At 42.4% G+C, this 13,081-nt stretch overlaps 1 protein-coding gene across 2 annotated transcripts in view; it reads right to left on the bottom strand.

Moving 5' to 3' along the window:
• The window catches only part of AAGAB (alpha and gamma adaptin binding protein), a 50,540-nt gene that overhangs the window by 2,222 nt on the left and 35,237 nt on the right, over nucleotides 1–13,081 (bottom strand). The window contains exons 6-9 of one of the 2 annotated variants that reach the window (XM_024567578.4): nucleotides 7,099–7,181; nucleotides 6,153–6,249; nucleotides 660–764; nucleotides 169–218 (exon numbers count right to left, since the gene is read on the bottom strand). In XM_024567578.4, coding sequence (XP_024423346.2) covers nucleotides 169–218; nucleotides 660–764; nucleotides 6,153–6,249; nucleotides 7,099–7,181 — 335 coding nt within the window. The remainder of the gene's footprint in view (nucleotides 1–168; nucleotides 219–659; nucleotides 765–6,152; nucleotides 6,250–7,098; nucleotides 7,182–13,081) is intronic. The other variant, XM_024567579.4, reaches the window with a different exon arrangement.

Raw genomic sequence — 13,081 nt, forward strand, 5'->3', positions numbered from 1 at the left:
CTAAGGGACTATTGTATAAATATTCAATTAGTTACGTTAAAATCCAATGAAAAGTTCACACTAACACACTCTAGAAGTAAAAATGTGTAATTAATAAATAAGTGTCATCATTCCAATAGCACTAGACCTGTTGCAGGTACCCAATAAATACCTGACTGATTGTCTCACCTTTTCTGCATGCAACTTTCTTTGCTCGTGAGGAAGCGTCGCAGCCTTGTCTAGGGGGAAAATATATCTTAAGAAATTCGTCTAACAGCACAAGAGAATCTGGAGTGTTTGGATGCTCTAACACTAGGAGATGGGAGATGGGTTTCAAAGATATGTTTATGGTGTAGTCATTACAGCTCTTGGGAAGTTTAAGTCTTCCAAATTCTCCCAATGGGAATGACGTGAGTGAATTGGTAGGGATCGCACTGATTCCATTTTAATGAGACACACTGAAAGAAACAGAGGCAAGAGAAGAAGGGAAAATAAGAGGAAAGAGAATTCCCCGGGGGATTTTTAGCACCAGAGGATGGCACAAACTCCCAGTGGCTAAGTTTCTCAGGCAGCTGAGACCAGAGCATAGAATCTCATCAACAGTTACGAAATAAAGCCCTACTATATGAAACCAAGGAGTATCAATATGGGAACATGTTAGACATAATGGGTCCGATTACCTTTCATTTCCTTTAACTTTGAAAACAGTCTTTCAAAATTCTCCAAATCTCCTCCGCCCGTAGTAAGACTGGCTAATTCTTGAATATCCAGATCTAACATGGGATCTGAAATAAGGATTCGTCACATTGTCACACGTTATTTATACACGTGCTAAACACGCAGAACCCTAAGGCAATCAATCCATCCTGGCCGTGATGAAAGCCACTGCTGAATGAGTGCCCTGTGTACCAGCTTCATAGCGCGTGGTCCTCGACCCTGTTTGGCTACCAGTGGGCCCTCACAAATGAACAGTTACGACACGAGGCAAGGCATATGGTTTCCATTTTATTTATTTATTTTTCTTTTTTTTTTTTAAATGGTTTCCATTTTAGAGATGAGAAAACTGGAGCTCTGTGTTGGAGTGACTTGCTGAAGGTCACAGCTCGTGTGACCTTGGATTCAGACGTAGGTGTTTCCCACTCTGTAGACCACACTCCCCACGAATATGCACTGACTCGGCAGTAAATGCCTGAAATTTGAACCCTATTTTACTGTACATCAAATATTTTCACATCTATTACTGACAACCATACGGGGGGTTAAGCAGATATCACTGTCCACAATCTACCCATGAAGAAACCCGGGCTGAAAAGTGAACTCATTTAAAATCACAACTATCCAGAGGCGAACCTGATTTAAATTCCTGTCCTCCTGCTACAAATCCTTTACGATTTCTACCATAGCATGTTGCCTCATTATCAAAATCTGTTTTTAATCAGAAGTTGAACTCATCCGCCACTCCAGGGTGACCACCTCTGGGATGCCCCCCTGCCCGTGCCAGCTCACAGGGCTCCTCTCTTTGGACTCGCCCCACACTTAGAGTTTATGGAACCGTCTTGGCACGGGTGTACGTGAGCTGGCATTCCGACACCTCTCCACCGTTACTGTAATAAACACTCCTACAGCAAGAGGGTTTACTCTGTGTCTGCACCACTGAGTGCTTTAACTTACACGGTTCCATGTCATTTTCGCCACAGCACACTGTAAGGAAAGATTTGTTAACCCCGATTTTACAGAAGGGGAAACCAAGGCCCATGGAGGCTAGATAACTCAAGGTCATCTCACTGCTAGTGGCAGAGCCACGATTTGAACACAGTTGTCCAGGACTCAAGCCCACAACCTTCATCGTTACATTAGGCCGATGTCTGCACTTTTGACTGTAAGCTCCTTGAAGACAAAGATGACAACTTACACTTCTTTGCATCTACAATGTCAAATAAATAATCTGGTGTTAAAATGCACTTTGGTTAATAAACTTGCCTTAGCTCAGTGGGCATGTCGTGTTGGCAGTTGGCATACGGGGCTAGAGATAAAAATTTGTGATTTACCTGTGTGCACATGACAAGGGAACTGTGAACATGGACAGAATCGCTTCGTGCTTAAACACAGATTTGGAAGAGGAGTTTAAGTGGAGCATTGAGGAATGGCAATATGTAAAGACTAGGTAAAAAAGAGTAATCTTCCAAAGAAAGACGGAATAATCAGAGAAGTAGGAAAACCACCCAGCTATAGGATGTGTGGGGTGAGTCAAGAGAAGATACTGTTTCAGAGGGGATTGATCCATGGTACCGAATGCTGCCAAAAGACCAGGATGAGAAATGGGAGAAGGTGTCTCTTAGATTCTGTGGTTCGGGGGATGTTGGTGAGCTGAGTTGGTGGGAACTGAAGGCCAAGGTTAGATGGGAATGCACCAAGTAGTGAATGGGAGGTGAGGAATGGAAATAAGTACAGCAGAGAAGGGGGAAAACCATGGAGTTGAAGTTTTTACTTCTGTTGGTTTAGTTTTGCCTTTTAAAAAAAATCTTTGAGCCCTGGCTGGTGTAGCTCAGTGGATTGAGTGCGGGCTGCAAACCAAAGGGTCGCCGGTTTGATTCCCAGTCAGGGCACATGCCTGGGTTGCAGGCCAGGTCCCCAGTGGGGGCCACATGAGAGGCAACCACGCGTTGACATTTCTCTCCCTCTCTTTCTCCCTTCCTTCCCCTCTCTCTAAAAATAAATAAATAAAGCCTTTAAAAACTTTTTTTGAAATAATTTCAGTCTTACAAAAAAGTTACAAAAATAATATATGCCCTTCACCCACCTTCTCTTAATGTCAACGTCTCATATAACCACATTGTAATTCTAAACGTCCAGAAGGTAACAACAGTGCAGAGCTACAACTCAACTCTGCACTTCATTCAAACTGCATCCACTTTTCCCCTAGAACCCTTTCCTCTGTTCCAGGATCCCACACAGCCCCGAGCTGTCAAATCTCCTCAGTCTTCTGCAATTTGTGACAGTTCCTTAGTCTTTCCTCATCTTTTATGACTAAACACTTTCGAAGAGTCCTGGTCAGTTATTTTGTGTAATGTCCCTCAATTTGGGTTTGTCCAATGTGTTCTTATTGTCAGACTGAGGTTATTCACTTTCGGCAAAAACAGAATGAACCTGAGTGCCCGTTCAGTCACATCAGGGGAGACGGTGTCCATATGTCTTATTCCCGGGGAGAGAAGCTTCATCACTTGAAGTAGTGCCTGCCAGGTTTTCTGGTATAAAGTTACTATTTCTCCCTTTTAATAAATAAGTATCTTGAGAGAAATACTTTTAGAGTATGCAAACATCATGGTTCTTCTCAAATTTTCACCTACTAATTTTAATACCCATCAATGGATCGGGCCTGTAAGAACTACCCCTGTGAGGGTGACTCGATGGCGATTTTCTATTCCCCTCGTTCCTTCCACATTTACTAATTGGAATTCTTCTGTAAGGAAAAGAAGCCCTTCCTTTCCCAGTTATTGTTTTGTTTATTCAATTATTTATTTATAGTAGTATGTTTGCATAAATACTTATTTTACTCCATGGGTTATAACCCAATACTGCATTAATTTATTTTGCTGGTAAAATTATTTCAGCTTTAGCTCTTTCAGGCTGTTTCCTCTGCCTTTCCAATATATCCCCATTCTTTTTTTTTAAAGATTTTATTTATTTTTAAGAGAGGGGAAGAGAAGGGGAAAGAGAGGGAGAGAAACATCAGTGTGTGGTTGCCTCTCATGTGCCCCCTACTGGGGACCTGGCCTGCAACCAAGGCATGTGCCCTGACTGGGAACTGAACCAGAAACCCTTTGGTTCGCAGGCCGGCACTCAGTCCACTGAGCCACACCAGCCAGGGCTCCCCAATCTTTTTTGAGCACTTTCTTACTTTCTGGTACCATGACATGCTCCAGGTTTATCCTGTCTTTTTTCTGCCCTGGCCCTAGAATCATCACTTCTCCAAGTAGCCCTGGTACCTTTTTGGAGAATAGTATTTGGAAACCAAGACCCAAGGGCTAAATGTGTCCATTGCCATCCAACTATTGTTGCTTCTGGGCCCTCTCGGTGGATGGACCTGGGAAAGTGCACATGTACTAACACGTGCATACACACATCTATATTTCTCTATTGCTCTAACTATGCACACACTTTTAAAAACCATGTGTTCATATGGAGACCTTCAATTTCAGTCTAGTACCAAAGGGTGCATCCCAACCTTCCCTCTCCTTATTTGTAACTTCTTTCTCTCACAGTGAGAAAACCTAGCTCTCTTTACACTGCATTTTCTTCATTTTCAACCATAATATATGTAAATACATAATTTTAGAATTTCTAAGCCATCTTTTTATGAGAATCCAATTTATTAAGCAAAGAGCAGTATTTTTTATCAGTTCTTTTTGTTTTTAGTCCTATAATATCCAGTCAGAATCCTGTTTTCCCAAATTACTTAGGTTAGTTCTTGTCTTAACTACCTTCTTCAGTGTGGTTAATGGCTTATTTTCATAAAAGGGACTTTGGCTGGTTTAAAAGCCAGCTGAAACTAATATAATATTGTATGTCAATTATACCGCAATTTTAAAAAGCCTATAGGAAGGATTCAAATAAAAGGACAAGACTGACCTTAAACTAGAGAGAAAAGAGACTATATGTATTTTTTTCTTCTTAATGTTTCTATAAACAATCACTTGAGTTTGCTACATGGATTATCTTTTTTTTTATTTTAATTTTTTATTGTTATTCAATTACAGTTGTGTGGCTTTTCTCCCCTTCCCTCCACCCCACCCCAGCCAAACCCCCGTCCCTCCCCCACTTCCACCCTCCCCCTTGATTTTGTCCATGTGTCCTTTATAGTAGTTCCTGTAATCCCCTCTCCTCACTGTCCCCTCCCCACTCCCCCCTGTCCATTGTAAGATTGTTCTTAACTTCAATGTCTCTGGTTATATTTTGGATTATCTTGTTGTCAGGGGAAAAGTGCTTTTAAAAATGTGTTACTGCATGGGGCCCTCTGTGGCATAATGAGAGAGCAGAGATGCCCACAGCTCCCTAATAAAACAACACTTAGAAGTAAGCTCCTGGGCTTTCTGGCTTTGAGGCAACCGACTGGACTCCAGTCTCAGTCCCGGGACCTTGTTAGATACCTTCGGACGGGTTTCTGAACCGCCCTGGGCCTCATGGTCATTTCCGTAAAACAACTTCTCTTCCTAACTTCATTATCGAATGAGAAAGTGGATACAAAATAACTTTGAAAGGATGTGAAAGGGCTTATAAAGTTGTATTATTCTAGTTACCATCGATTCTGACTACTGTTAAATACTGGGTTGACCAAAAAATCCATTTGGTTTTTTCCACACGATGGCTCTAAGAGTGCTTAGTTGTCTTTAACTTCATTCAAAACAACTTTGTTAGACTGTATTGTGACAGCTGTCATATCAGTATGCACTTAAAAAAACATCAAAATGGGTGAATTTTTGTGTAGCCATTTTAATATTGAATATGGAAGAAAATATGCAACATTTTCAGCATATTGTGCTTTATTATTTCCAGAAAGGTAAAAACGCAACTGAATCGCATAAAAAGATTTGCGCCATGTATGGAGAAGGTGCTGTGACTGATCGAATGTGTCAAAAGTAGTTAGCAAATTTTCATGCTAGCAATTTCTCGCTGGACGACGCTCCACGGTCAGGTAGACCAGTTGAAGTTGATAGCGATCAAATCGAGACATTAATTGAGAATAACCAACATTCTACCATGTGGGAGAGAGAGTCAACATACTCAAAATATCCAAATCAATGAGGTTATTGGTAAAAATGAAAAATGAGTCTTTTATTTTACAGAAAAAACTAAATGGACTTTGTGGCCAACCCAATACTATGAAAAAACTGTGGAATATAGATATATGAAGGTGTTTCACTGCCTGGTTCTGACTATTTTAGCTAAGACGATCTGAATCAAGATCCCACTAAGAGAATCAGAGAGAAAAATAATACCCACAGACTTGTAATATATTTATTCTCCCTCCTTTTTCTGATGGCCCTTGTGAGGCTCACATTTTCTTCCCTCGTCTATATATAAAGTCAATTTCCCCCTGGATGATTCATTCCCCGATACATTGACTATTCCAAGTTCCACAGAGCTGCCTTTTGGCAGCCAAAGGAGGAACTTACCCACAATGCTATCCACCTGAGCATCTGCTGTGTTAGCTGCACCACCCGGGTGATCCAAGAGGGACTCAGGCCTATCTGCTGCTGGCAAACGGGGCTGCTGTTGAGGAAAATACACACAAGCAATAATTCAATAGCAGGCAACTGCAGAACTAAATCCAGAAGGCTCACACTTCCACCCACTGGCTGCCTTTAGAGAAGCAGTAGTAGGAGCTAGAGATAAGGAGAGATGGAAGAAGGTTGAACATCACATAAAAAAAATAAAACAGCTAAAAATTCACTAACTCAGGAGTATCTTCCCTCCAGGAAAAATTAGAAAGTACCACGATTTTGCTACTGACTGTTAAAACATATTGTTTGTTTTGTTTAAGATCCATGTTTTATTTGAAATGTGAAAATGAACATGATCGCAACACGAACAGCTCGGACTGATGAAGAAGATGCCTGGACAGATGTCGCAGCACCGTCCACGTGCCCTTGCTGCCGGCACACTGACCAAGGCGAATCTGGACCAAAGTCCTTGAGGACAAAGTGTTGAAACCAGCTAATAAGCTCCTTGAGGGCAAGGATCCTGCCTCAGATTTGTGCAGGGCCTCGTACATGGGAAGTACTGGAAAAGAACCATGCTTTTATTTTTATTTAAAGATCTGGAGGCAACTTTACGCCTAAAGGACACCCCCGCACTTTGTGACACGCGATCCGGCAAGAAAGCATGAGAGCACCCAGGCTGCTCTTGAAAGAGCTCACGGATCTGATGCTAAAGACCAACGCACGCTGCTCTCAGCAGGCGCCAGGCACGAGAGGGCTGTTTTAGGTTCTCCTGTTATCTGTTTTTAATATTCTCTGTCACTTCTTAAATGGAAAGAAAAAAATGATAAATGGTGTAAAGATCCATAATTACTGGGAGAAATCAAAGCCAAAGAGGAGAAAGATCAAGGAAAACCTTTACCTCTGAGTGACAGGTGTCTGCTGATGCCACGCTATGGTTTGCTCCAGCCAGTGAGCTGAGAAGGCTAAAGCCTTGGCTCCTGTCTGAAAAGAAAAAACCACAATCGCTGAAGTTTTAAATTTACATTTTAAATTGTGAAAACGACTATGATGATGAAGCAATGCCTATTTTCTCCTTACAATAGTTCTAACTATAAAACATAGTTTCTACTAATTACCACACTCTCTAAATTCTGGATAATTAAAAAAAATCAGAGTATTTGTTATAAGGGCAGGACCATTATAACAAATAAAAGACCACTCAGTTCTGCATGCAAATATTAACAGCATCGATGGTTTAATAGTCACTATGAACTAATAATATTCCAGTGCTTTAAACTGAAGAGGAACATGCATGCTTTTTTGAAATAAAGCTCTAATTTTGATATACAAGGTCTGTCCAGGAAAGTCCAGCCATCGTTAATATAACAAGAATAGTTTGCACATCAATGTAACCTGGCAGCCAAGGAGAGTGGACTGGAATGTGCATGTGTGAACAATGACGACTTCACTCGACTAGTTAGTGGGGGTTGTAGATGCCACTCAGTGAGCATGCTCACTGTGGGGATGTCTCAGTCAAAATGAGTAAGTAGAGCAACGAATCCTCATCAAATTTTGTGTTAAGCTTGAAAATTCCTCTGCGGAAACTAATCAGATGATTCCGAAGGCCACAGCTACGGGCACCTGGTGAGTGGCAGCTTCATCATGACAATGTGCCCGCTCATGCATCACATCTCGTGCAGAGTTTTCAGAGAAACATCAAATCACCCAGGTGACTCAGCCCCCCTACAGCCCAGATTTGGTGCCCTGTGACCTCTGGCTTTTCCCAAAACTAAAATCACCGTTGAAAGGGAAGAGATTTCTGACTCTTGAGACTCAGGAAAATAGGACGTGGCAGCTGATGGTGAATGGGAGAACTGTGTGAGGTCCCAAAGTGCCTACTTTGAAGGGGCTGAGGCATTACTGTCCTATGTACAGTGTTTCTTATATATTGTATCTTCTTCAATAAATGTCTCTATTTTTCATATTGCTCGGGTGGATACTTTCGGGACAGGCCTCGTAAATGGCCCACTTTCGGTTAAGGCTCCTAACACTCTTAGTATTTGTATTTACATTGAGGACAAATGCAGAGCAGAACATCTAGGACTGATGAAAGTAGAGGCTGCAGCCCTGATCTGATAGTGTTCCCTAAAAGCACCTAGTCACTTGTTAAAACTGCCCCAGCATCCAGCAGGCAGCATGCCCCCTACTTCAGACTGAGGCAGAATCTCTGGGACACAGGTCAAGGAACTGGAACTTTTACCGAGTCCTCTAGGAGAGTCTGAGGGAAACTGAAAACAAAACGTAACAAAACACTGCTGCAGAGCAGAATATGAAACCCACATTTCAAGAGTCTAACAGTACAGAAGTCAAAAAACTCTCAAAAAGACACACTCCTCCACCTTGCCTTTCCTCTCCCTGTCTCTTCCTGAACCCAATCTCATCTCTCTCTAAGCCACCGCCAAACTTCCCGACCAGGTGAAACCTGTTTGTCAGATGCTCAGTCACACAGAGGCCCCAAAGAGAACCACCTGCAGTCTCAGTCCTCTTTCCTCTTGCTGGGGGAGATTTGCCTTTTAAAATTGGGCAAAGCCCGTTTGTGGTACCCCGGGTCTGGAGCTGCAGCCTGCTCCAGCCCGACCTCTCACCACACCACGTGGGCAGCAGCCTAGCCTCCCCACTGCAAGTGGCTATCCACCCAGTACCTAAGCTTTCGGTTCTGAAAGCCCTCTGCTGCCCAGCTGCACTTCCTGCTCTACAACCTCAACCGTAGCGGCAGGGCCACAGGTGCACGTACACTCCTGGAGCCCCTTTCACATCCTCACCCAACTTGCTCACTCTGCAAGGAACTCTCCAGGCCAGATGCCTGGGTGGGCCCCATCCGAGGACAGGGCACTGAGGTTTCTCACTGAGGTAGGCCGAGGAGGCCCAGCGGCTGAGCGGCAGATGCATGTGGTGTCCCACACTGAAGGCTTCACAGAGACTGGAGAGCTAATTCAAACGTTATTATTCATTTGCTTACTTTGGCCACCGTGCCGTAGACCTGCTGCAGCTGCATGCAATCGTGCAACACTCGGACAGGGCCTGCACAGTCGGGAGGCTACGTGAGGGCTCTTACAAAACGCTTTAGGTTCTTCGTACGAGATTCGTTACTGAGTAACAGAGTACTGCTGTAAGACAGCACCTCTTCTAGTACTGGAAATAACTTGGATTTAGGGCAATTTCCAAATCCAATGCACGAATCTCTCCATATTCCAATTCCACAGCTTATGTTTTTCCTCTGTTGGGCATGACCTGAACTTGGCAGGCTGGACTGCAATCCATGAAGAATAACGCTGTAACGTCAGCTCGGGCACGTTATTAGACCTAAGCAGTCTATTTAAAATGCCGCATTCTTTACAGTGGCCCCTCCACGGAGGGGGCTGGGACGGCAGGAGTTAGAGAGAGCTAAACCTGCCACGTGTATTGTAAACCTCTGTGTTGTCTTCTGACTTCATTTCATGTGCGTGTTTACCTATTCAAAGAGATTTTTTTCTATTGTTTATGCTATACAGTTGCTTTGCTTTTTTTCCCAAAGAGATTTGTTTTTAATTTAATGATTATGTGATAAGTGTATTTTACCACAATAAAAAAAAAAAATGGAGAGCCTCAAGTTTTCGAAATTATGAAAAAGCCAGAGTAGTGGGAAGAGAGCCGGGCCAGGTCAGGAACCTGGCTTTCGTTCCTGGCTCTGTCGGCCCGTGCAATCCGGCACAAGTCAGTCTTTCTGTGTCTTAATTTTCTGTCCTGTAAAAGAAGAGGGGTGCTGTACATGGTTGTTAAAGTCCCTTCTACTCTAGAAGTCTGAGACTTTATAAAGTAAAGAGGCATTATCTTCTACTGACAGTACGTTTGAGCTAGCTGGGATTACATATTTAAAGAAATTACTTAATAGAGAAAAAAACAAGAACCTTAAATTTCAGAATCCTTTTAAGGTTCACAGAAGACTGAGCTTATAATCAGGTTTTGGGCTAATTAAAATAGGCTAGAAGGACTTTTGCTCGGTATTTTCTTACAAACAGTGGAGGATTTAGTTAACCGAGTTCACTGTGTTCCTACTGCTTATATTTTAAGGAAGTTAGAAACACGTAAATTTTCACAATTAGTAAACAATTCATTTTTGTTTATCCAAAGTGGACTGCTTGTACGTTAATATTGTTCAAAAATCTTGGATTTTATTTCATACATTTATAATTTTAAAGAAACTCAGTTCTGCTTAGTTCAATGTTTAGCAAAATTCTGCCCACATGCATCCACTATAAAACTACCTTCCTACAAAAAAAGGGTTACATAAATCTTCCCTTGTTTGCCAGGTTTTTCTCCATGGAATTCAGGGCACGGAAATATCATCCCTAGTTAGATGATAGTTCCTGAAGTTAGCTGTAGTATCTCTGGTTCTACTGATGTCACAAAACACTAGACACAGAAGGAATAAAGTAATCTACCTACTCAACGGATTCTCTGGAACTTCAGAGCTACAGAAAGAGGAAGCTGTTTATACGTAAATTACTCTGAAAGGCACAGTAAGTATATCAAACTCTGGTTTTAAACACATGTAATTCAGCTTCAGCAGACTAGTAAATCGGCACCAGTGGGACAACAGATAAAAATGAGGGTACACTGGAAAAAGAATGCTAATGGTTAGAGCTCTTCGGGAAGTGTCAGAAACAAAACTACAGCCTCCAGAATAAAGATTTAAAATAAGAGATTCTCAAACCTTGGGAGGAGCTTTTAACATTTACTTTTAAATACAAGTTTAAATTGTTTTTGAAATATATGAAGTTGTGTGCTTATCTCTTTACAAATCTAAAGGCTTTATTGTGGAAACAAAATTCACCTCACAGAGCAATTTTGTCATGCATTCCATGAGACAGTCAGGTAATTAAAAACCTAGGCAAAAGGGAAATTTTAGTACAGGAAAAGGTCATTCTTAAAAAAAGTATTTTTTTTCTTCTCATTTTTCTGCTCTTCTCCACTATTTAATCAAAGCAATATGACAAGCATATGAATCTGAAGGTAAACAAAGGCATGGATTGGAGTCCTAGTTCTGCTTACTGTGCCGACTCACACAAGTCATATGCCCCCTCTGTACCTCGGGTTCTACATTCATGCAGCGGGTGTAACAACGCTTACCCTGCAGAACTACCGGAAGGATTACTACTCATAATAGCTAACATTTACTGAGTACTAACTACAGGCTGGGGCAAAAGTAGGTTTACTGTTGTTCATATGGAAAATACAGTAAGAAATAATAACACAAGAATAACCTGTTTCACGTACTCACAACTGCAAACCTGCTTTTGCCCCGCCCTGTGTGTGCAAGTCAACATTCTCAGTGCTGAGCACACAGTGTGTCTTTAACCCTCTCTACAACCAGAGTAAGCCTTCTACACACAAATACACACAAATGGAAACCAACCTTTATCTCCTTTAGTTTTACAGAGGACTTATTTTATTATTCCTTTTCACAGAGTAAACTGCAACTGAGAGATAAATAACTTGTCCAAGGTCACATAACTAGACTCTGGACATGAAATCCAGAACTCTCTGATTCTAAATTCCTAATTCTTTCCATTAAGCCCAGAGGTAACATGCAAAGAACAAAAGTTGAGACAGTCAATGCTTAATATACAAATACTGTATATGACCCAAACTTGGGTCAAACACACACACACAAAAAATGTCTTTTATATACATACAGTTCTCTTTTATCAGTAACCTTTTATTATAGGGGTGTCAAACTCATTTTCACCAGGGGCCACATCAGCCTCTCAGTTGCCTTCAAAGGGCTGAATATAATTTTAGGACTATATAAATGTAACTGCTCCTTAACTAGGGGCAAGGAGCTCGGTGCTGCTGCTGGGTAGAAACAAGGTGCAGGGCCAGATAAAACAAGGTGGAGGGCCGGATTCGGCCCACGGGCCTTGTGTTTGCGCCTGTGTTTTATTACATCCCTGGTTTAGACTGACTCCAAGTGAACTAAGCTCAGGACGGAATCACATATCACTTTAATGTTTCTCATTATCTAATGCAAGCCCAGTCGCGTAACTCCAGGAAGCACTGGTCACATAAAACTAGCGGCAGCCCCAGGTGGTCAGGACTCCCGGTCCCCTCGCTGTCCTTCGAGTACATGTGGACAAGGGTTTCTCCACCTCAGCACCACTGACACTTGAGGCTTTGTTGTGTGTGCACAGCGGTGGCAGGGACAGTCCTGTGAACCTCTCCCTGCAGCCACCACGTGCTACTGCACTGTCAAATGCCCCCGGAGTTGGGGGTGGGAAAGACACAAAACCACCTCCAACCTGAGAACACGGATGCAGAGCTACTAACGAGGTCAGGCCTTGTTGGCTAAAATTCTCAGTTTGTGAGTCATTTCTTAAAAACAATTTCCATGAAAAAAGAGAGTAAAAGCATTTAAGAGCGTCTACCTTGCCTCCTGTCGACATTACAAATATCCTGCCCCTAGTCTGGAAGATCTCTCCCGATGACTGTACCTCACAGGGGCTGCTCCCGCGGTGCCCCGTGTTTGTCCCTACTATTCCATTAGGCCTTGAGGGAGATGCTGGTCCAGGAACTTGGCTGAAACCTCCCTGCCATCCTGAACTATGTCAGAAACTCCTTGCAAACACAGACAACGGCTGAGGGTTCTTCTGCCTTCCACAGCCCCCAACACAGTGCCAAGTACATGGCAGAGACGCTGCAATATCCACTGACAGCCTCATAGGACGGAGGCAGCAAGCATTAGCTAAACAGAGAAGTTTTTACTTCAAACTTATGTATACTGCTCACGATATTAAGAATTTCTATGAACACAGCCCCCCAAATACCTTAGATGACGCGTTACATGTTTTCTTGGTTCATATATC

This window comes from Desmodus rotundus, chromosome 7 (assembly GCF_022682495.2).
Source record: "Desmodus rotundus isolate HL8 chromosome 7, HLdesRot8A.1, whole genome shotgun sequence".
Classification (NCBI taxonomy): Eukaryota; Metazoa; Chordata; class Mammalia; order Chiroptera; family Phyllostomidae; genus Desmodus; species Desmodus rotundus.